The 23,294-nt window shown below is 41.4% G+C and overlaps 2 protein-coding genes and 1 long non-coding RNA gene across 5 annotated transcripts; 2 read left to right on the forward strand and 1 right to left on the reverse strand.

Moving 5' to 3' along the window:
- Window positions 1–1,688: 1,688 nt before the first annotated feature.
- On the reverse strand, window positions 1,689–16,728 carry LOC138965205 (uncharacterized). 3 transcript variants are annotated; one of them, XR_011455356.1, is made up of 4 exons: window positions 15,518–16,728; window positions 7,186–7,347; window positions 4,641–5,762; window positions 1,689–4,211 (listed from the first exon to the last, which is right to left on the reverse strand). XR_011455356.1 is itself a non-coding variant. In XM_070337338.1 (3 exons), the coding sequence occupies exons 1-3, from the start codon at window positions 15,553–15,555 to the stop codon at window positions 5,153–5,155; spliced, it is 810 nt and encodes a 269-aa protein (XP_070193439.1). In that variant the 5' UTR covers window positions 15,556–16,728; the 3' UTR covers window positions 1,689–5,152. The 3 variants fall into 3 exon arrangements, 1 of the variants encoding a protein (XP_070193439.1); XR_011455355.1 differs by having other exon boundaries at window positions 1,689–4,289; XM_070337338.1 differs by having other exon boundaries at window positions 1,689–5,762.
- Window positions 8,184–9,344, forward strand: LOC138965214 (uncharacterized). The gene is made up of 2 exons (XR_011455360.1): window positions 8,184–8,448; window positions 8,733–9,344. It is a non-coding gene; the product is annotated as an uncharacterized lncRNA (long non-coding RNA).
- On the forward strand, window positions 9,512–13,917 carry LOC138965196 (uncharacterized). Its single transcript, XM_070337320.1, has 2 exons — window positions 9,512–13,541; window positions 13,826–13,917. Exon 1 carries the CDS (start codon window positions 10,763–10,765, stop codon window positions 12,824–12,826), a length of 2,064 nt encoding a protein of 687 aa, XP_070193421.1. The 5' UTR covers window positions 9,512–10,762; the 3' UTR covers window positions 12,827–13,541; window positions 13,826–13,917.
- Window positions 16,729–23,294: the final 6,566 nt, after the last annotated feature.

Genomic DNA, 23,294 nt, shown 5'->3' on the forward strand with positions numbered 1-23,294 from the left:
TTTGTCGAGACCAACGGCGACTTCCTGTCACGTGGTACATACGTCACAGAAATCCCCCATGAACAAAACTTTCTCCACCTGCAAGCTACTTACCCGACGCCAAAGACGAGCCGCTCGGGCGGCCCGTCAACAACATATGCCCTGTTACCAAAGCCAACAACGAAAATCCCTGATGTAAAACAGATAAAACATCGCTTAGCTTTGTTTGCCGTTTTGACGGTTCAAAGATAACCATTCCGTCCATCTTTGAGCAGTAGAAAAGCAGATGTTCTTCCTATTAATTTGCCCGAACTACTTATGTTACATTTTTGGGCCATGCCTGTGAAAAAATATTCTCAACTTTATGAGCCCAGAACCATGTCCTCGAACTCTTTTTCTTTGATCTGCTGACACCGGCTGCAAGGAGTTATCCTTTTAACATGAATTCCCGAATTTCTAGTCACCAACGATCGAAAGTACGGTGGAGAGGGGGGGGGGGGGGGGGGGGGTCGGGGGGCATGGGTGCATGTTTATTTATACTTCTACAACCGTATGGGGAGATGATGGGGTTGTCTTCATAAATGAAGCTTACCATGACTGAGAAGAAGTTAAAAATAATGGTCACAGGCACTCCACGTCGTGTTTCACAATGGATGCTGGGCCTCTGCCTCCTGTGTGTGCAATTCTAACAGCAATCGGTTTATAGGCGAAGAGCAGCCCATAGACTGAACAGAATTAAACCAACAACCACCACCCCCCCACACACACACAAACACACACCACTCCCACCACCCCCCACCCCAATTCTCGCTCCCAGAATCGTGTGTTTTTTTCTTCCCACTAGCGCCATTACAGGAAAAGACTCAACTTCTATATATACATACGACTTGTGTCTGTCTGTGTGTCTGTTTGCGATGCACGGCCAAAGTTCTCGATGGATCTGCTTCAAATGTGGTGGGCATATTCAGGCAGACCCCGGACATAACCTGGTCGATGAGAATTTTCAACACGTGCTCTCAGCGCGCAGCGCTGAACCGATTTTGGTTTTGCTGAACCGATTTTGGTTTTTCTCTTGATCCATTCCCAGTAACTCTTCCTTATCTTCTCCAGTGTTTTCAGCCGCGTTTATTTCCCTTCCTCCGTGCAGTGCGCCGGCAAAGCTGGCGTACACCCGGCATAGCCGGGTCCCCGGCCCAGCCGGGTATTCGGCTCGACTTCTTCCCGGCGCAGCCGTACCCGGCGAAGCGGGTATTCATCTAGTCTTTACTATCTGTTCATCTTTTTTGCGTGTGTGTGTGTGTGTGTGTGTGTGTGTGTGTGTGTGTGTGTGTGTGTGTGTGTGTGTGTGTGCGCGTGTGTGCGCGCGCGTGTGTGTGTGTTTATGTGTGAGTTTTTGTCTTCACGCAATACTATAGACTTTCTGCGAAAGGCATGATTTAAGAAATTCTGTTCAACCTTGAAAAGCTGCTTTAATTTGTTTTTAGAATTTTGCTTTTTAAAGATATGTTTCCGCAGAGACGAAAATCTGATCATATAATGATAGTATTCATAGACGACCCACTCTCTTTCTCACAGAGCCTAAACACACACAAACACACACACACACACGCACACACACACACGCACGCACACACACACACACACACACACACACACGCACGCACACACACACACACACACACACACACACACACACATACACACACGGGAATGTGCACGAGCACTTTTATTAAGTCAAATAAACTACTTTAACTTGGTCCAAAAAAGATAATCCTTCACATGCACTCATACCAAACATCGACATAACTACTGGTTCCTGTGACGAGTTGTTTTGTAATTAATTCATTTCACAGGCTAACACTAGCGATTTCGAAGAAATTTACAGTAAAACAAATCTCAATGTTGACAAGAAGCATCCAGCGTGCTGTAGCATGGCATGTGTGTGCAAGTTGAGGGTGATATTTTCCAATATTCTTGACAGATTTGTGAAGGACTGTACCTTTGAAATGCGAGCAACACAGTGCCGCTTCCATTTTTTTAAACGCAAAATCAAAGTTATAAAATACAGCTTTTAAGATTAAAATACAAACAAAGAATAGATTGTCTCTAGCAGGACAACGTCGATTATAAATGAACGAGGAAAATCGACCGATCCTACACGTACGTGCGTGAGCCGTCGAGGGTATGTGATCGGGGAAGCATGGTACAAAACCATGACCCCCAGAATATATATATTTATATCAATACAATACAAAAACAATTGGAAAAAAACATCACTACAACGAAAAACTAAAAAAGTTGCCTAAAGCAAAATCAAAACATTCAGTCATTCAGTCAGCCTACACCTCACAGCAGAACGAAAGTCTTAAAATTCATCGAGACTTTGTTTTGGCTGACCGAAACCTGTCGTCCGAGACAGCGCTGTTAAGGTATTATGTTCACATGGGACCTGAGTTGCACAACATAGATTTTGTTCGTATTGAAGCTAACATCAATTCCAGCATATCGTCTTTAAAAATCTTTGAATTCAGGGAAAATGAAAGAATGCAATGATGTTGTTGCTGGTTTTTAGACAGGTTCGCATTTACACGAGCTAATACTTTTAAGAACTATGAGATAAGACAACAACAAAAAACTTTAATGTCCATTTTCATTATGCATAAACATGGGAATTGTTCTGTTGGCACCACAATGAATCACTTATTGAACGAACACAAAGACAACGATCAAAAATCATACATGGATTCATGAATCAAGTTTAAAAAAAAGCTACATGAAAATATTAAATAATGAACTACTTATCACAGTCAAGGTCGCACCTAAAAAGAATTGAGTCACACACACACACACACACACACACACACACACACACAGACACACACACACACACACACACACACACACACACACACACACATCCTCACCCGCTGAAGTATACAATTGGCAGACTGATTTGAAAACAAATTGCAATCAGCATCTAAAATGGTTATGGCTGTAGAAATAAGGAAGACTTCTTGCGAGCCCCGAACACCCTGCGACTCCGGTCTACGGGTTGAGTGTACAGCGAGTTTCTGCTGCTACATGTTCTATTTTTGTCGTGCTCATTTTCTAAAACAAAAAAATACTTTAACAATACATTGACACCAGTTTATGATTCCAAACTAAGAACTAAGTATCACTAGCCCAAATTCCTCACAGCAGAGACGAAATTCGTGTTTCAAGAACCACAACAAAACAATATCTTATAGAATTATTTTGCATTAAGCTTAGAAAAAGTAGTACATGTATATCTGTAATCATACCTTCTAATTAAATGGCCAATTATTCCCCTGAATTCCAGCCAACGCGATAAATAGTACTCCTAAAGGTATTCGTCATCAAAAGCTTGGACCATTTCCAAAAATTCCCGCCAAATCGGGACGAACGAAATGATTCCATCATAAACTGTTCTTGATATGGAATCAAAGGGTTGATGGAAGTCCAGGGAGTATACGAACCCACAATAATGGTTTGTAATCAACAAGTCCGTCCCTTAATCGATTGTACGAATTACGGTCGCAATTATTTTCTTTTATATAACCGACTCATCTTCATTTAGTTAACTTGTGCCATAAATTCAAGTCGCCCTGACTTGTTATCTAAAACGCAAGTTCGTTTGAACGGCTAGAATAACTTTATTTCAGCTTAAAGTAATCTATCAGGGTTTATGTTAATCACCTAACTTTGATTGATGACAGCATCAGTGTTTGATTATATAATTATAGGATCCAAAATGCAGACCTTCAGCTTGAAGAAAACCGTTTAAAAATAACAGGTCACAGAACAAAAAAAAGCATTGTCAGTTATTGGAACGTTTACTTATGAGAACGAATAATTATGAGAGTCCGAGTCTGATGGAACCTTAAACAAAATACTCAGGCAGCTTTTCGTCAATTGTTTCTTTTGTCTCATAATTATCTGTCCGTCTGTCCACCATGAAGACCACCGAGTCTATGTACCTGTCAATGTTTTGTTTCGTCAAAAGTTAAATGATGTACCTGTCAATGTTTTGTTTCCTCAAAAGTTAAAGGATGTACATGTCAATGTTTTGTTTCCTCAAAAGTTAAAGGATGTACATGTCAATGTCTTGTTTCCTCAAAAGTTAAAGGATGTACCTGTCAATGTCTTGTTTCCTCAAAAGTTAAAGGATGTACCTGTCAATGTCTTGTTTCCTCAAAAGTTAAAGGATGTACCTGTCAATGTCTTGTTTCCTCAAAAGTTAAATGATGTACCTGTCAATGTCTTGTTTCCTCAAAAGTTAAAGGATGTACCTGTCAATGTCTTGTTTTGTCAAAAGTTAAATGATGTACCTGTCAATGTCTTGTTTCCTCAAAAGTTAAACGATGTACATGTCAATGTCTTGTTTCCTCAAAAGTTAAAGGATGTACCTGTCAATGTCTTGTTTTGTCAAAAGTTAAATGATGCACCTGTCAATGTCTTGTTTCCTCAAAAGTTAAAGGATGTATCTGTCAATGTCTTGTTTTGTCAAAAGTTAAATGATGTACCTGTCAATGTCTTGTTTTGTCAAAAGTTAAACGATGTATCTGTCAATGTCTTGTTTTGTCAAAAGTTAAATGATGTATCTGTCAATGTCTTGTTTTGTCAAAAGTTAAATGATGTACATGTCAATGTCTTGTTTTGTCAAAAGTTCAACGTTCCAATAAACAACCTGGCTTATTGTTTAATTCTGGTTTTGGGAATGTTTGCAGTCTATCTGTGTTTGGATAAGTAGTCGGCTAGTCCAAATGGTTCGACTTATCACTTATTAAGACTAGGGAACGGAGTCAGATAGTCGGAGTTTCTCAGTACATTAGCGTCATCGTGGCGTGGGGTCAGATAATCGGAGTTTCTCGGTACATTAGCGTCCTCGTGGCGTGGGGTCAGATAGTCGGAGTTTCTCAGTACATTAGCGTCCTCGTGGCGTGGGGTCAGATAGTCGGAGTTTCTCGGTACATTAGCGTCCTCGTGGCGTGGGGTCAGATAGTCGGAGTTTCTCAGTACATTAGCGTCCTCGTGGCGTGGGGTCAGATAATCGGAATTTCTTAGTTATCACGTCTAGGGAATGGGGTCAAATAGTCGGAATTTTTTAGTATATTAGCGTTCTCGTGGCGTGGGGTCAGATAGTCGGAATCTCTCAGTTATCAAGTCTAGGGAATGGAGTCAGATAGTCGGAGTTTCTCAGTACATTGGCGTCCTCGTGGCGTGGGGTCAGATAGTCGGAATCTCCCAGTACATCTGCGTTCTGGCGGCATGGGGTTGGATAGTGGGTTGGATAGTCGGAGTTTCTCAGTACATTAACGTCCTCGCGGCGTATGGTCGGATAATCCGGCTGGTTCTCTACTTCAGTGCGTTCACGTAGCGAGAAAGACGTCAGATAGTCGGGCTGGTTCTCTACTTCAGTGCGTTCACGTGGCGAGGAAGACGTCAGATAGTCGGGCTGGTTCTCTACTTCAGTGCGTTCACGTGGCGAGAAAGGCGTCAGATAGTCGGGCTGGTTCTCTACTTCAGTGCGTCCTCGTGGCGAGGAAGGCGTCAGATAGTCCCAATCCTTCCCGTCGTCCTCTTGATCAGCTGGTAAAGTCAGCGGCGGGCGGCAAGGCAGGGCCGGGGTGTGACGGGTCTCATAGGGGGAGGAATAATCCGGATGTCCACCGCCAGGAGATCTTTTCGTCACATGCTTGGCTAAGTAGGGATTGACCTCGCCAATGACGGCATAGTCGCTGACAGGTCTGTGCCTTTGTCCGCTGGAAAGGAAAGAGAATTTCTTGAAACGTGCATCATCTGGGCTTTTCCTTCCATTGCTTTGTAATGTTCAAAACAATCAAGTGCACGAATAAGTCGAACACAAATACAAGGTTGTGTACATCCATACTCCTTTCCCTGAACCTAGACCACAAAGACGTGACCTTTATAAGTTTATCTTGTTGTGCTCCTTGATTATAACATTCAATTATGGCTTTGTATTTATGCAACTGAATAAAACTGTTTAAACCAAAGACGTGACCTCAGAGAATTTTAATTTTTTAATTTTTAATAATAATAGTAATAATAGTTGTCAGTAAGTACTGTTGGCGCACTCTTGGAGTACAGACGACATAGCAAGATCAAAACAAGACAAGACAGAGCTAGGTCAGAACAAGACAAGACATTGCTAGGTCAGAACAAGGCAAGACATAGCCAGGTCAGAACAAGACAAGACAGAGCAAGGTCAGAACAGAACAAGACAGAGGAAGGTCAGAACAAGACAAGACATTGCTAGGTCAGAACAAGGAAAGACATAGCCCGGTCAGAACAAGACAAGACAGAGCAAGGTCAGAACAGAACAAGACAGAGGAAGGTCAGAACAAGACAAGACATAGCAAAGTCAGAACAAGACAAGACAGAGCTAGGTCACAACAAGACAAGATAGAGCTAGGTCACAACAAGACAAGATGGAGCTAGGTCACAACAAGACAAGGCAGAGCAACGTCAGAACAGGACAAGACAGAGCTAGATCAGAACAAGACCAGACAGAGCTACATCAGAACAAGACCAGACAGAGCTACATCAGAACAAGACAAGACAGAGCAAGATAAGAACAGGACAAGACATAGCTTGGTCAGAACAAGGCAAGACATAGCAAGGTCAGAACAGAACAAGACAGAGCAAGGTCAGAACCAGACAAGACAGAGCAAGGTCAGAACAGAACAAGACAGAGCAAGGTCAGAACCAGACAAGACAGAGCAAGGTCAGACAGAACAAGACAAGACAGAGCAAGGTCAGAACAAGACAGGACAGAGCAAGATCAGAACAAGACAAGACAAGACAAATCAAGGTCACAACAAGACAAAACAGAGCAAGATCACAACAAGACAGAGTAAGATCAGAACAAGACAAGACAAAGCAAGGTCAGAACAAGACAAGAAAGAGCATGGTCAGAACAAGACAAGACAAGGTCAAAACAAGACAAGACAGAGAAAGGTCAGAACAAGACAGGACAGAGCAAGATCAGAACAAGACAAGACAAGACAAATCAAGGTCACAACAAGACAAGACATAGCAAGGTCAAAACAAGACAAGACAGAGCAAGGTCAGAACAAGACAAGACAGAGCAAGGTCAGAACAAGACAAGACAGAACAAGGTCACAACAAGACAAGACAGAACACAACAAGACAAACAGTCCATACCCATAACTGGGGTTGGCAAGGGGAAACCCTAGTTGATCGAGTTGTATGGCACCGTGATGACCGCTGTGCCCCAAGCCTCTACCGTATCCAGCAGGGGTCAGCGCGCTGTAGTCGTCTTCGGCCTCACGTCCGGCTGCATGACGTCTCTCTCGTCCAAGACGTCTGTACCAAAAAGTAATTACGTTACAAAGATCCAAGGCAAATGAAGAGATTCGGTTTAGTCTCGCACGGTCATTTCGCTAGTATGTTGGTATACTTCTGTTGTTCTCAGACTGTACTCATATGCGTACGCGTCATGCTTCTCCATGAGTGAAATGGAAACGTCTGTCTGGTGTCTTACATCGACGTCAATTACTCGCGCAAGCATCCGCGTAAAAGCTCAAACAAACAAACATGGTGAATTGAGGTCACGGTGAATTGAGGTTAGCTGTCAGGAGGTAAAATATCGAAACTATTTGTTAAGATGTGTCAAAACCTATATAAAATCACCATCAATAGGGTTTTTTTTCTGTTGAAATTCTTAGGTTTTCAAGAGCGTTTTTTTCCTGACTAGATAGCTGTACAAGTACAGATGGATTGATGATGTGGACTACTTATTAAAGTTAGGACCTGCTTCTTTGGCTCTGTTAACTAAAGTAGGTGTATACGTATTTCCCCAGAAAAGCAGCTTCGTTCTCGCATTCTTTCAACGTCATGTGCAAAGGTGTTATGAAACAAGACTACTTCTAAATTGGGGATACGTTTATTATTTAGTTTCTAAGTAGGTGACGATTCACCATTTGAGCGATATATATGTACACCAGATCAACAATAACAACAATTTCAGTGTATCTGTTGTATTTATATCAGTTAAAATTTACAAAATAAAACTTCTAAATATCAAATCTTTGATAAATACTAAAACAGAAAGATCAAGCAGGATACACATGTTGTCAAAGCATATGTGGTACTGTGACAAACGGATTTGCACATAGTGTATATTTGAGTTATGTGACGCAGGTGTACAAAGTTTCATGGGCCACGAACTTTGAGTAGACACCGCACGGTGAGATGTCATTGACGCAGTGCGGTGTTGATGTGACCAATCAGAGAGGAGTATTGACTGAGGTCACGTTTGTAGATAGATTAGACAGCAGAGCTTTGCAGACTATCGACAGGAGAAGAAGTGTCTCCTGATTGTAAAGTTTCTCACCGGGCGCTGGAGGTCGTTTGGGGACTCGTGCCGCGGTATTGAATCGGTAGATTCAGCTGCTGTGTTTACAGGTATTTATTGAATTGATATTTTGCTCGGAGATATTATTTTGCTCGGAAATATTGACTTGAGAAATGACCGGGAGAGTCATGTGTGAATTAGCTGAAAAGTGTGCGTTGATGTCAGCCATTGTTGAAAAGGGAATGTTTACATGTTTTTCGGAAATGAAGTCGCTTATGAGTAAGCGGGTGTATATACTGTAACCGCATAAGTTAGTTGACGGTAGTGATAAAGAATGTCATAAAAGTGTATTCAAGTATGGAGACTTATGGTAGTTTAAACTTGTGTATTTTAGCATCCCGGGCCGAGTGGGTCGCGGAAGTATCCCGGGCCGAGAGGGGTCGCGGAAGTTGGGGAACGAGACGGGAGGTTCTGCCCTTACGCCCGAGCCGTGAGCTGTGGGGAGTGCAGGAGGGGAGACAGCGTGAAGCGCTGTAAAACGGGGACCCCGTCCCCATTCCACCACACGAAGCCAGTTTGTGTGGGTGGGGTGGAGCAGTGCGTGCCACTGAATATGTGAGTACGACTGGGAGAAATTAACCAGCGTGATAGCTGTACGGAGATACGTTTCCCAAGTGAACAACCACGAGACGTCGAGCGACGTGATTTTATCATCTGCATGTAACAGAAATGAATATTGACAGAAGTATTGCTTGAGACAATGACTTCGTGTGTAGTGAGACAGACGGGCTCTCACGGAACAAAGCTTAAAGTGTTATACGTGTGTGCACGTGAATTGTAGACTGCATGACAAAGTAACATGTATGTAATTTTGTGCAGTTAGACTCTGTGTGTTAACAGAAATAGAACTTCCATGTTGAGCGGGAGTGATCTGTAGAATGGATGAAGAATAATATGTTTATGTTGTGTTATTGAACATTCTAATAGAGGTACAGAGGCAAAGGGCCGTAACTGTGTTCGTGTTTTTGTGCCTGGTTGGAATGTGTGTGTGTGTGTGTGTGAAGGCTAGATAGTAAACAGAGAGTAGCACGCACAATTTCTGATAGGAGTAGATATACATACATACAGACATACACACCGAAATTCCAGCCGTAACATTTGGTGACCCCGATTACTCTGTGTTAGCTAAAATTTGTAGTTGTTTCCTTGCTTTGCTAAATTTAATTTTGTCCCCTGCGTTGGGTTTTTAGAACTTTTGGCAGTAGGTCACGCAGACAGAGATTTTTCAGAGTCAATAGTTGTGTCGTTCATGTCCTGTTTTGTATTTGTTACCGTCTCCAGTTTTACGGTAGTGCTTACTGTACAGTTCTAAGCACTGAGGGAATAGCTTCATTTTTCTTCCTGTGGGGTCTTTCATTTCTCTTTCCTTGCTCTTTTCTGTGCTTTCATTTTGTAAAATAGTTAGAACATTTTTTTTCTTTCTGCTTTGGAATAGGGATCTATCTGTTGTTTATTGCCCTTTGCCTTTGTAAAGTTAATTAACTTTGATTAATTTTGTTCTTTTGGACTTTGGAATTTTCTGATTTCATTTTGAATTTTTGTTGTTGATGTGATTGATTAGCTATTGATTTTGTAGGATTGGTTTTGTTGAGTTTTGTTGTAAGTAATTAAGGTAATTAGTTGTGATATTTTGATATAGACTTTAATTAGTTTAAGTTTTAATTTAATTTTGATTTGTTATTTGCTATAGTACTTTGAGTTTTTTTTTGTTGGTTTAGTCTGCTGTTTGAAGTGATTGTGTCACTTTAATATTTTTTTTTTTGGGAATTTGTTTTATTTGCCTCCACCTACATTTTTTGTTGTCTTGTTGATCTAAATTAAGTTAATTTCATTAGTAGTGTATGATATAGTTATTTTAAGTTACTATTTAAAACTTTGATTAATATGGATTGTTTTACTTCATAAATTTTTTGTTGGAACTTTGTTTTTATTTTGCTTCCAACTGGACTTTATTTATTTTGAGTTTGGTTTTCTGATTTAGTAATTAGTTTGTTGATTAGTCTTAAGTCTTTACTTGTGTTGCATTTTTGAACTTTGAATTTTTCCTCCTATTTGTGGTTTGGGGTTGTTGTTTTGTTTGTGTTTATATATATGTTTTGAAACAAAATTCGTTTTTGACTTCATTCACTGGGTATCTGACTTTAATTAGAATTGTTGGATATTTTTGCGTAAGAGTTACGCCAAAACGTGTTTGGATATAGTCTTGTGTTGACTATTGTATCTGGTCAAAGATTTTTTGTGGTACTTGACAGATTTCAAGTATAGATTGCTTGAACTTGCATTAATCTTTGAAACTTTTTCAAATTTGTTGTTTTTAAACTTGGACATATTTTGGTGTGATTTTGAAAGTTCAAAACTTACACAATGGAGAGCGAAGATGATTATGATGCGTTGTTTGAAAAGTTCGTTAAACAGGCAGAGACTTTGGGTCTGGCTGCAGATAAACGTGAGAAATACGTGAAAGAGAGTTTTGATCGTTTGGAGAGAAAACGAGAAAAAGATGAAAGACAAAAAGCATTAGAAATGGAAGAAAGACAAAAAGAAAAAGAAAGGGAAGAAAGACAAAAAGAATCAGATAGACAAAAAGAAAGGGAAGATGCACAAATTGAAGAAAGTCGAAGACAAAAAGAATTGGAAAGAGAAGAGAGACAAAAAGAATTGGAAAGAGAAGAGAGACAAAAAGAATTGGAACGAGAAGAAAGAGACAAAGAAAGAGAACACCAGTTAAAACAAAGAGAGCTTGAGATTAGGCAGGCTGAAATTAGTGCTGGGTCGCGTGCACCACAGAATGGTCGGGATTCTCACACTAATGTAGGTGCTCGCCCTGTTTACCCCAGACTCCCTGCATTTAGAGAACAGCAAGATGATATAGACTCATACTTGTTCCGATTTGAAACTCATGCAAAATCTCTGGGATGGGAAGAGACAAGGTGGATCACGTACTTGTCTGCTCTTTTAGAGGGCAATGCATTAAACCTATACCATAGCCTTGCTGCTGCTGGTGAACTAACATACCAATGTTTGAAAGAAAACTTGCTGAAGAAATTTCAGTGCACGTCTGAGACATTCAGGCAAAAACTGCGTAATATCCGTCCAAGTGAAAAGGAACCGTTCCAAACTTTTGGGATTGAGTTACGACGATTGTTTGATCGTTGGGTTGCGCTATCTGACATAACCACAGATGTTGATGGTCTAGTGAACTTGATTCTGGGAGAACAATTCCTTGAAAGCGTGTCAGCTGACTTAGCAACTTTCATTCGAGAACGAGGTCTAGTGACTTTGGATGAAATGGTCAAAGCTGCCGAAAGCTATCGCTTAGCGAGACCTGGGAAAAACTTGTCACGAAAGTCGGGACCCACCATTTTTTCTGCAGGTTCTTGTAGTCACGAAGAGTACGCTGCAGCTGCTTTTTCACAAAGCAATAATCGGAGAGGTGGTCCGCAGTCTCGGAGGTTTGGTTCTAGTTTTGCTGGTCGTAGACAAGGTAACTGGAGCTATGGCAGAGGTACGTCTGATACTCAGGCACAGTCACAAGGTGATACATACTATCCTCGTGGAAGTAGACGCAATCGTACTGGTAGTCGCAGAGGTGGTTTGTCCCGGAGCGGAGATACTTGTCTGTTATGTCATGAGAAAGGACATTGGTCAGTTCAGTGTCCCTTACGGACACACCCTCAGAACCCTTGTCTGATTTGTGGGATTGACGGCCATGACAGGTGGTCTTGTCCGAAGTATCTGATTGAATCAGGTATATATGAGCGAGTCGAGTCAGGGAATGCTGTTGTCGCAGACATTTGTGTTTCAGGAAATTCTGCTGTTGCGGAAGTCGTTTCACCAATTACGCAGGATATTGGAAGTCTGAAGTTGGAACATGGTAGTGTTAACGGGAGTGAGTGTACAGTACTCCGTGACACGGGTTCTACGATTTCTGGAGTGCGTAGAGGATTGGTGTCAAAAGACCAGTTGGTCAGTAGAAAGGTCACCTGTAAAACATTTGGTGGGGAGGTCCTTACTTATCCTCAGGCGAAAGTTAAAGTTGAGACACCTTATGTGTCGGGAGAGATGGTTTGCTGTGTTCTGAATGATCCTGTGGCTGATTTGATCATAGGCAACATTCCGGGGATTTCAGGCGATGCAGACTGTTTTCCTGATGTTGAGGGGGTTACGACTCATGCTACTCGTGCGCAGGAAAAGAGAAGAAACCCTCCTGATAAACCTGTGATTCTGACTCCAGATCAGAAGGTTGCGTGTTCGAATCAAGACTTGGCAGTTGTTCGAGAAGAACTCAGTCAGTTGCGTGCTGAACTGAACAGATTAAAAGGTGGTTTTTCACTGGCTACGAGTGGAAAGAGTAGGTCGATAGAGACTACTGATGCTGTAAGCCATGGTGGCAATCGCAGAAAGAGGTCGAGAAAATGGTTTGCTTGATTTTGACTACTTGTTTGTTTAGCATCAGGAACATAAGTCGTAGTACTATGTTGGAAGAGTCGTGGACTCAAGATATGAAAATTGAAGATGCTAAAGAAAGACATTACATGTTTGAGCTGGAAAGCAACATGACTGGAAATTGTGAGTTAAGAGAAAAACTCAGTGGAATCTTCCCAGAGAAGAAAGAAGTACTTTATCGAACATAAAGTAGTGTGGTTAAACATATGTGATCAGTGGATAAGAAAGTTTGTTTCTTATGTCAGCTACAACAGTTTGATCCGTAGTGGAATGCGATATTGAAATTATATTGCAGTTCAGTGAAGTAGTTACCCTTTTTTACCTGTTGGCCTAAAGAAAAAAATAACCTCGGTCGGTCATTTTTTTTCTGGGAGGAGGGGGTAATGTGACAAACGGATTTGCACATAGTGTATTTTGGAGTTATGTGACTCAGGTGTACAAAGTTTCATGGGCCACGAACTTTGAGTAGACACCGCACGGTGAGATGTCGTTGACGCAGTGCGGTGTTGATGTGACCAATCAGAGAGGAGTATTGACTGAGGTCACGTTTGTAGATAGATTAGACAGCAGAGCTTTGCAGACTATCGACAGGAGAAGAAGTGTCTCCTGATTGTAAAGTTTCTCACCGGGCGCTGGAGGTCGTTTGGGGACTCGTGCCGCGGTATTGAATCGGTAGATTCAGCTGCTGTGTTTACAGGTATTTATTGAATTGATATTTTGCTCGGAGATATTATTTTGCTCGGAAATATTGACTTGAGAAATGACCGGGAGAGTCATGTGTGAATTAGCTGAAAAGTGTGCGTTGATGTCAGCCATTGTTGAAAAGGGAATGTTTACATGTTTTTCGGAAATGAAGTCGCTTATGAGTAAGCGGGTGTATATACTGTAACCGCATAAGTTAGTTGACGGTAGTGATAAAGAATGTCATAAAAGTGTATTCAAGTATGGAGACTTATGGTAGTTTAAACTTGTGTATTTTAGCATCCCGGGCCGAGTGGGTCGCGGAAGTATCCCGGGCCGAGAGGGGTCGCGGAAGTTGGGGAACGAGACGGGAGGTTCTGCCCTTACGCCCGAGCCGTGAGCTGTGGGGAGCAGGAGGGGAGACAGCGTGAAGCGCTGTAAAACGGGGACCCCGTCCCCATTCCACCACACGAAGCCAGTTTGTGTGGGTGGGGTGGAGCAGTGCGTGCCACTGAATATGTGAGTACGACTGGGAGAAATTAACCAGCGTGATAGCTGTACGGAGATACGTTTCCCAAGTGAACAACCACGAGACGTCGAGCGACGTGATTTTATCATCTGTATGTAACAGAAATGAATATTGACAGAAGTATTGCTTGAGACAATGACTTCGTGTGTAGTGAGACAGACGGGCTCTCACGGAACAAAGCTTAAAGTGTTATACGTGTGTGCACGTGAATTGTAGACTGCATGACAAAGTAACATGTATGTAATTTTGTGCAGTTAGACTCTGTGTGTTAACAGAAATAGAACTTCCATGTTGAGCGGGAGTGATCTGTAGAATGGATGAAGAATAATATGTTTATGTTGTGTTATTGAACATTCTAATAGAGGTACAGAGGCAAAGGGCCGTAACTGTGTTCGTGTTTTTGTGCCTGGTTGGAATGTGTGTGTGTGTGTGTGTGAAGGCTAGATAGTAAACAGAGAGTAGCACGCACAATTTCTGATAGGAGTAGATATACATACATACAGACATACACACGTAAATTCCAGCCGTAACAGGTACGTTCACAGACATTCGTTCAGTGAATCAAAAACAATTTTCTTAGTTCAAGTCCTGCCAACAAGTTTTTGTATTCGCTCACTATCCAAAATGTGCCGTTGAAACAAAACAAACACATACACGTGACGGTTAAAATTCAATCTGAATCGAGTCAGAGGACATCAGTTGGTTCAAGGTGAGTAACTCTCGAACAAATAAATACTCGATTCATTTCAACAGAAAAACCGTTATCGAACAAACCTTCTTTGACAAGAGAATTCTAAAAAACATAAATAATGACTTTCTGTTTTGTTCATTTTGTTTTCGTTAAAAACCAGTGTTTAATGCAGGGAAGAGAACTATCTTCGGATACGAAATCTGTAATGGCGTTTTCCTGCGGAAGCTCTTGGCGAGCGGAAAAAAGGTATCGGTTAGTGTCGAAAACGTTTATTATTCGATAGAAACGGCCCCCTCCCACCCACTCCAAAAAAGAGTTAAGTAGGTTACACACATCGTTCACTTCAGGACAGCTAAGATAGTTTCCCTCGGAACTATTTTTGGGTTTACCGAGCCTCTAAAATGGTCCCTGGGGAAATAACTCGGCTATCTTGGACTAGGAAGTGTAAAACCTATCTATCTTCTTTCAATTCAGAAAGCAAAACACACACTTAGGCCCACAAGAAGCCATTTTGAGTACAACGTTGCGTATAAGCTGACCTGCAAATGAAAACATTCAAAGAATATTCTTCCACCTAATGACGTTGTTTTGAGTTCAAATGAGCTTTGTGTTGACTTTCGACGCGATTGTTTTTGCAGCACATAATTATTGAGGGTAGCAAGCAGTACACATCATGAGATGGCTGTACAAAGAACATGTTCTACATTTCAGTGTCTGTGAACAATAGTTTGATGAGAAGACAGGTGTGTGTATGCCACTCTGTGAATCCTACCTGTATACAATGACGACAAGAACGATGAAAATGACCATCACCAGTGAGCCAAACACCCATCCAACGATTGTGGAAACAGACACAGAGGACGGTTCTTCTTCATCTTTCACTGACAACAAAACACAGCTTCAACACAGTTGTTTATCTATCGTGGGTATAAATATTGCAAAAGCTAAGTCAAAATATTCTTGAGAGAACATTTTTCACATTGTGCGCAAGTTAATTGTGCTTTCAAAGGAATTGATTGTTTTTGGATATTCACAGAATGTATATACCGATAAAGCCTTTGATTTGATTTTGTTAAACATTACAATCATACTGTTAGACATACTGAATGATAAGGTCCCGAGCATGTCTGTTTTTATAATACTGATGCGCCAAAGATTTCAGGTAGAAAAATACAATGCATATATTGACAGCGTTCCGAACAAATTGTATAGTGATTGGAAATAATACCTACCTTTCTTTAAAAATTGTTTAAAGATAACTAATTATAGGTTTTGAAAGAAATAGTTATGTTTGATAAGGGCGATTTTTCATTTCGATATTTAAACATGTTTACACTGTGAATGTGACCACACCCCTTCTACCTTCCTTTCACTGTTCACTTAGTTTATGTATAACTCCCCCTGTATATTTCCTATCTAAATGTGTGTTATGTATCCGTCCGTTTGTCGCGATGTTGTGTTTTTGTTGTCTTGTCTGTTGGTCATGTACACCAAATATTTGTCAATATGAAAACAACCTTAGGACATGTTATTGTTCATAAGTATTATTACAAATCATGTCACACACACACACACACACACACACACACACACACACACACACACACACACACACACACACACACACACACACACACACACACACACACACACAATTCTTCAGAGGAATATTAATTGGCGAAATGACAGAATCAGTAACCCTCCCTGCAGACTCGGTAAAGTTGAGTTTGGCAAAAACCTTCAGAATTTAAATGCCTTGGGCATTGTGAGAATGTTTAATGTGAACTTATTGACGGAAGTTTTTCATAAAGACTAATAGGCATCAGCTTATTTTGCGGCGACATAGACCGTACATTGCATCTCTAATATCATACTAACTAGACTTAAAAAAAAGACAAACATTTAAAACAAAACAGTAAAAAAAACTTTCAAAAAACCACGATAGCTGTTTCATATCTTCACGGAATCTAATCAAGCCTCTCCACATAGTCGAAGTAAACACACAAACAAACAGCTGTGTTTATAGCCGAACAAATATGAGTGAGCATCGTTACCACATTCGTCACCGCAACACGGTGGCCTAGTGGTAAGGCGTCCGCCCCGTGAGCGGGAGGTCGTGGGTTCGAACCCCGACCGGGTCATACCTAAGACTCTAAAATTGGCAATCTAGTGGCTGCTCCGCCTGGCGTCTGGCAGTATGGGGTTAGTGCTAGGACTGGTTGGTCCGGTGTCAGAATAATGTGACTATGTGAGACATGAAGCCTGTGCTGCGACTTCTGTCTTGTGTGTGGCGCACGTTAAATGTCAAAGCAGCACCGCCCTGATATCACACTTCGTGGTGGACTGGGCGTTAAACAAACAAACAAACAAACAAACAAACAAACCACATTCGTTTTCTTTGCGGGTGTAGCCGGGCGTGCATAATGTCTGAGTCAAGACCTTGTCCACGGTCGCTCCATTGATCTGCAGATCAAGGAATCACAAACACAGATCAATCAAAACACGTTCAATGGGTCGCTCCAATGCTCTGTAGATCAAGGAATCACAAACACAGATCAATCAAAACACGTTCAATGGGTCGCTCCAATGCTCTGTTGATCAAGGAATCACAAACACAGATCAATCAAAACACGTTCAATGGGTCGCTCCAATGCTCTGCAGATCAAGGAATCACATACACAGATCAATCAGGACAGTTTCAATGGGTCGCTCCAATGCTCTGTAGATCAAGGAATCACATACACAGATCAATCAGGACAGTTTCAATGGGTCGCTCTAATGTTCTGTAGATCAAGGAATCACAAACACAGATCAATCAAAACACGTTCAATGGGTCGCTCCAATGCTCTGTAGATCAAGGAATCACTAACACTGATCAATCAGAACACGTTCAATGGGTCGCTCCAATGCTCTGTGGATCAAGGAATCACAAACACAGATCAATCAGAACAGTTTCAATGGGTCGCTCCAATGCTCTGTAGATCAAAGGATCACAAACACAGATTTTAACCAGGACAGTTTCAATGGACGAAGTCTTCCAAGCATGTTCAAGTGATTCTTAACTTCGTTACGTTCGAAAGACTGATAATTTGTAAGTTAACAAAAAGCGCACAGGTACACACTTCAAACACCGTACTTTCCGGATTACCCGCACTAATCCTACCCTATGCATTTGAATAAAATCAGCATGTTCAATTGCATTTAAACACAAAAAAAGCATTTATAAAGAAATAGACATGTGTCCTTTGAGATGTAAGATGTCGGTTATTTCACCTTTCTCTGAATAAGAAGTATCTACGTCTCTGTAATAAATTAACACTTCTATCTTTGCCATACTTGCTGTATGAGTATTGTTCAGCTTTAACCCAATAGCTCTCACAGAAAGCGTGAACAATGCAAAACTTATCCTTGTACAGAATTGAAGACTTTGCAACAAGATTATTACCTGCAGATCGACGAACGATAAGATAATTACATGCAGATCGACTAACGGTAAGATTATTACCTGCAGATCGACTAACGGTAAGATTATTACCTGCAGATCGACTAACGGTAAGATTATTACCTGCACATCGAAGCCTCCTAGCTCCGCCGCATCGGCCAGAATGTCTTCTGGCGATTTCGCGCTTTCCGTCAGGTTGATGGAACGAAGCGTGTCTCTGGGTAGGTGTAAAGAAAGGTTCTCCAATGAAATGCCAGCAGTGTCTGTCTGTCTGTCTTTCTGTCTTTCTGTCTGTCTGTCTGTGTCCCTCTCTCTCAGATCTCTCTCTCTCTCTCCCCTCTCTCTCTCTCTCCCTCTCTCTGTCTCTCTCTCTCTCCTCCTCCTCTCTCTCTCTCTCCCCCTCTCTCTCTCTCTCTCTCTCTCCCTCTCTCTCTCTCTCTCTCTCTCTCTCTCTCTTTCTCTCTCTTTAATTGATTGATTGATCGATTGATGGATGGATGGATGATCGATGCATGGATGGATCGATTTTTGATGGATAGACTGATTGATGGAATGATCGACTGAATGGTATACTGAATGGTTTTGCAGCAAATACCAAGTTCATGGGGATGTTCCACACACAGGTAATATAAGGCGAGGCGAACATCGAATTAAAACATTTAAATTTTTGTTCAATCAACATTATAAGATGTCTGGTGGCTTGTTGCTTTTTTGTTGGTTCGAGGGACCATATCGTCTATTGTTTTATCCTAATATAGACCAAGGCCGAAGGCCGAAGTTGATGAATATGAAACTGAAGGCGATATGCTCACCGAGGACACACAAAAATGCTTGTCTGACAACAAGCCACCAATCATCGTTTTTGTCATCATTTTGGAAGAGCGAATGTATGAAAAATACTATAAGGGGATCCCTATTCTGAACGTAATGCTTAGAATGCCATTCCGGGCCCCAAAGGCATCAGAAAGTTCAAGATAACACGTCATACTTATCTGTGTCGTCAGACGCTATTCTTCCCGTCTAAAAATGTACAGACCTGCAATCATACTTGCGTGCACAGTAAGTTTTCGGCATGTATGCCTTTTAATGTAAGGGTTTTTGAAGATGACTTTTTGTTGTGCATTTTTCGATAGCAGAGATAAGTTCGAAATTAACCATGAGTTGCCGCGGTAATTATCAACATTGATTGGGTCTTTAAGAGTGAATGCTTACAATCGGTGTCCTCGGAAACACGGATTCAAAGCAGCGTTGGTTCCACACATCAACTATTAAATCAGCCTGATTAGTTTGACAATCCACGTTTCACCTGAAGCTAAAACCCATTCACCACCTCGATTTGTCACATGTATATGTACAGTGTTTTTCGCTACCATGCTGGTTATGAATGAAAACACGTGAAAGTGGTGACAAGATGTAATGACAACAACAAATACTCAATGTATCGATTGAACACTGGATTTCCCTTCTTTGAGCCATGTGACGTCAGAGGCCAACAAAACTTCATATTTAGGCTGCCAGCTGAGACATGGAGAATACTACATGGCTTGCTGTGTCGTACCAGATTTACACGAGTTGGTTTTTTTAAATATTGAACTGCGAGTGTAAATCTGGTACGACACAGCAAGCCATGTAGTATTCTGTTTATCCTACGTACTGTACTTACGTGTATTTTACTGAAAATGTCCTACAGTCGAGGCAGATTAATGGAAGACGCTTGTTTTGGAACCTCGATCTCTTCTAAAGCCTAGTGCAATCTATTACGTCAAAGCAAAGAAACGTCACTCTGAAAGTGCGGCGTGACGTGTTAGTTCTAAAGATTCATCGAGGGTAATTAGCGAGCGCAATTTTTTTTTCTATAATGACGTTTGTCTCGGTGACTTTGGCATCATAAGCAGTGGAAAAACAGGTCCCTGTCAGACTTGCTTGACATGACCTCATTTACATGATATACACACGTGTGATTTGAACGATTATTATCTCACGGGTGTCTCTCTCACGTATGTAGGATAATACAAAATAGTGCATGTTTGTGTGCGTTCAATCATAAAAACTAAACGGAGTTCTAGCCAGAATCGATCGATACATAAATGTTATTTGTATTTGTGACCACAATATGTCATTTTACACAAATTTCGACAGTCATTGTTCACCTCGATCCCTAGTGCGGTCTCAACTGTCTCGATCTGTGTAAAATGTCATATTGTGGTCAAAAATACAAATAACGTAAATATATTCACCCCAGCCATTCAGTGCACAACAAACAAAGAGATGGTTAAAGGCACAGTAAGCCTCCCGTAAACCATCACAGATACTGTCAGGCTTTTACACACAGTACAAACACCCTTCCATTTGAACGCTCACCGAACGGGAACATCCTAGGTGCCCTACGTAAAGAGCGAGCGATTTTCAAAGAATTAATTTTGCGGATTGTCTCCATTACAATCGGACCGTGGTCCGTTTTGGCGCTGGACCTAACTTCTAAAATCTAAATAAAAAAAGTGACAGCTTCTTACACAAACATTCTTAAATCATAAAAGAATTATTTTTTCATCAAGACAAGATCAGTACAATTCGAAGTTTTGAAAGTTTGAAAAAAGAAAAGTCCGGAAGCAGGGTCACGCAAGGTCGTGGTTCTCGTAGCAGACGACGGTTTATGCCTCTCGCCAGTCCCTCTCAACAGTCAAAAGCCATCGCTAGAGTTCTTGTGAACCACAGCCGTTTGTTTCGTGCATAGTCAGAGGTACATAATAACGTGCTATTGCAGATAAGCTCACAGCGAGCCGCATTCAAATTACAAACTGACGACTGCATTGTGAAAAAGGGAAACTGGATCACACGGGTTCACGATGGCTCAGGGGCAAGATAAACAACGCAAAAATAAATTCTTTGAAAATTGCTCGCTCTTTACGTAGGGCACCTAGGATGTTCTCAAGCGGTGAGTGTTTAAATGAAAGGGTGTTTGAACTGTGTGTTAAAGCCTGACAGTATCTGTGATGGTTTACGGGAGGCTTACTGTGCCTTTAACTGACGGTCTACTTACGGTACTTGTCCGATGACAATGGTGGCCGTGATGGACTTGGAGTTGACACCGTCACACGTGGCAGTGACGTCAGCATTGGTGCACGCGCTATCGGTGCAAAGGCCAGGCCAGGCTTCGTTCTGTTGCACGATTCTGAGTAAAACCGTTGTCTTCACTTCCTTCTCTGTCACCTCGGTACAGACTGTCACCAGCACATACTTCAGTGTCACGCGGACTTCGTTCTGCAACCGTGACGGATCTGACAGACGAAAAGGCAAACACAAGGGGTACGTGTGTGTTTCTCTCTCTCTCTCTCTCTCTCTCTCTCTCTCTCTCTCTCTCTCTCTCTCTCTCTCTCTCTCTCTCTCTCTCTCTCTCTCTCTCTCTCTCTCTCTCTCTCTCTCTCTCGGATTTCCTAAAAACATGAGCCCTGAAGACGTTTGAAATTCTTGTGTGTGTGTGTGTGTGTGTGTGTGTGTGTGTGTGTGTGTGTGTGTGTTGTGTGTGTTTGTGTGTGCGTGTGCGTGTGTGTGCGTGTTTGTCTGTGTCTGTCTGTGTGTGTGTCTGTCTGTGTGTCTGTGTGTGAGTGAGTCTGTGTGTTTGTGTGTGTGTGTCCTTAATTGTGGTGACTTCAACTTTGCTTTAACAGTTTTGTTTGCATTTGAGGTAGGAGTGGTCTTTTGTCTCTGTTAAATTGAGCAAAAAACAAACATCTGTTAGTTGCTTACTGTACGAAATTAAAATGTCTTTCTTACGTTATAATGTGTTTGAACAAGAAGGCCGGGTCTTTATACACAAAAGTACATCAAACCACATCTGCCTAGTGTTCTTTTTAAAGACATGTAGCACATGTAGTGTCGTAAACTCTGGTGTGTTTAGGGAAGTGTGTGTTCATTGCAGTTCACCATGGCTTATTGCAGTTTACCGTGGCTTATTGCAGTTTATCATGGCTTATTGCAGTTCACCATGGCTTATTGCAGTTCACCATGGCTTATTGCAGTTTATCATGGCTTATTGCAGTTTATCATGGCTTATTGCAGTTCACCATGGCTTATTGCAGTTTACCGTGGCTTATTACAGTTCACCATGGCTTATTACAGTTTACCATGGCTTATTGCAGTTTACCGTGGCTTATTGCAGTTTACCATGGCTTATTGCAGTTTATCATGGCTTATTGCAGTTTACCATGGCTTATTGCAGTTTATCATGGCTTATTGCAGTTTACCATCGCTTATTGCAGTTTACCATGGCTTATTGCAGTTTATCATGGCTTATTGCAGTTTACCATGGCTTATTGCAGTTTACCATGGCTTATTGCAGTTTACCATGGCTTATTGCAGTTTACCATGGCTTATTGCAATTTATTCCCCCCTTTGCTTCTTTACCTCTGTAAACTTGTAGGGGTAGTTATTTTTCGATAATGACCCAGCAACCAAACAAATAACGACCAAGCAACAGCCTGAATCCTCGATAGTGCAATGGGTTGAGAAGTTGTTCTGTTTCGGTACTACTTTTTGCGACTGAAAATTTCCGAACGCTCTTATGTACGAAGTATACATCTCTGGAGCAAACAATACAAACATACCGCATTTAAATTAACAACTACAGGCCTGAACACATGAATCTCCAGATAAAATCCATGAGTTCGGTTGTTTTCTGAATCTAGATCTGCCGTGCTCAAACGTTCATCACAAGCAATTTCCCAAGCAAGTAACTCATACTTTGTCCAGCGACAAGAGTAGTTCCCCTTCTTTTCACTCAGTTTCTTCGACAACAGACTGCAATCCGACGGTCAGTTTTCAACAATATTTCATTTAATAAACAGATCACACGCAACCAAATGCACACATCTCATCAATTTAAACAGCGGTTTCATACACTATTTTTCCCAGAAAACTGAACTTCATACAGTTTTTAACGTTAGAACACGGGTGCAAAAGTTCGTCTGCTAGTCCCATTTGACGAAAGAACATTATACTAAGCGATACCAAAACATATACAGAACACACAATATCTGCCTTTGCCGCCACAGCAGAATAACAGCATATCTGTGTAATTGATTTTAGTCCAAAATAGGAAAACTGACAA

The sequence above is a fragment of the Littorina saxatilis genome, linkage group LG4, assembly GCF_037325665.1.
Source record: "Littorina saxatilis isolate snail1 linkage group LG4, US_GU_Lsax_2.0, whole genome shotgun sequence".
Lineage (NCBI taxonomy): Eukaryota > Metazoa > Mollusca > Gastropoda > Littorinimorpha > Littorinidae > Littorina > Littorina saxatilis.

What these genes read in the sequence shown, in the direction of transcription:
- LOC138965196 (XM_070337320.1), top strand. Translation starts at nt 10,763, where the DNA reads ATGGAGAGCGAAGATGATTATGATGCGTTGTTTGAAAAGTTCGTTAAA.
- LOC138965205 (XM_070337338.1), bottom strand. Translation starts at nt 15,555, where the DNA reads ATGGTCATTTTCATCGTTCTTGTCGTCATTGTATACAG. An exon ending in CTTGTCGTCATTGTATACAG is followed by an intron (nt 7,348 to 15,517) that starts GTAGGATTCACA and finishes TTTTTGGTACAG; the next exon opens with ACGTCTTGGACGAGAGAGAC. An exon ending in CTTGCCAACCCCAGTTATGG is followed by an intron (nt 5,763 to 7,185) that starts GTATGGACTGTT and finishes TTTCCTTTCCAG; the next exon opens with CGGACAAAGGCACAGACCTG.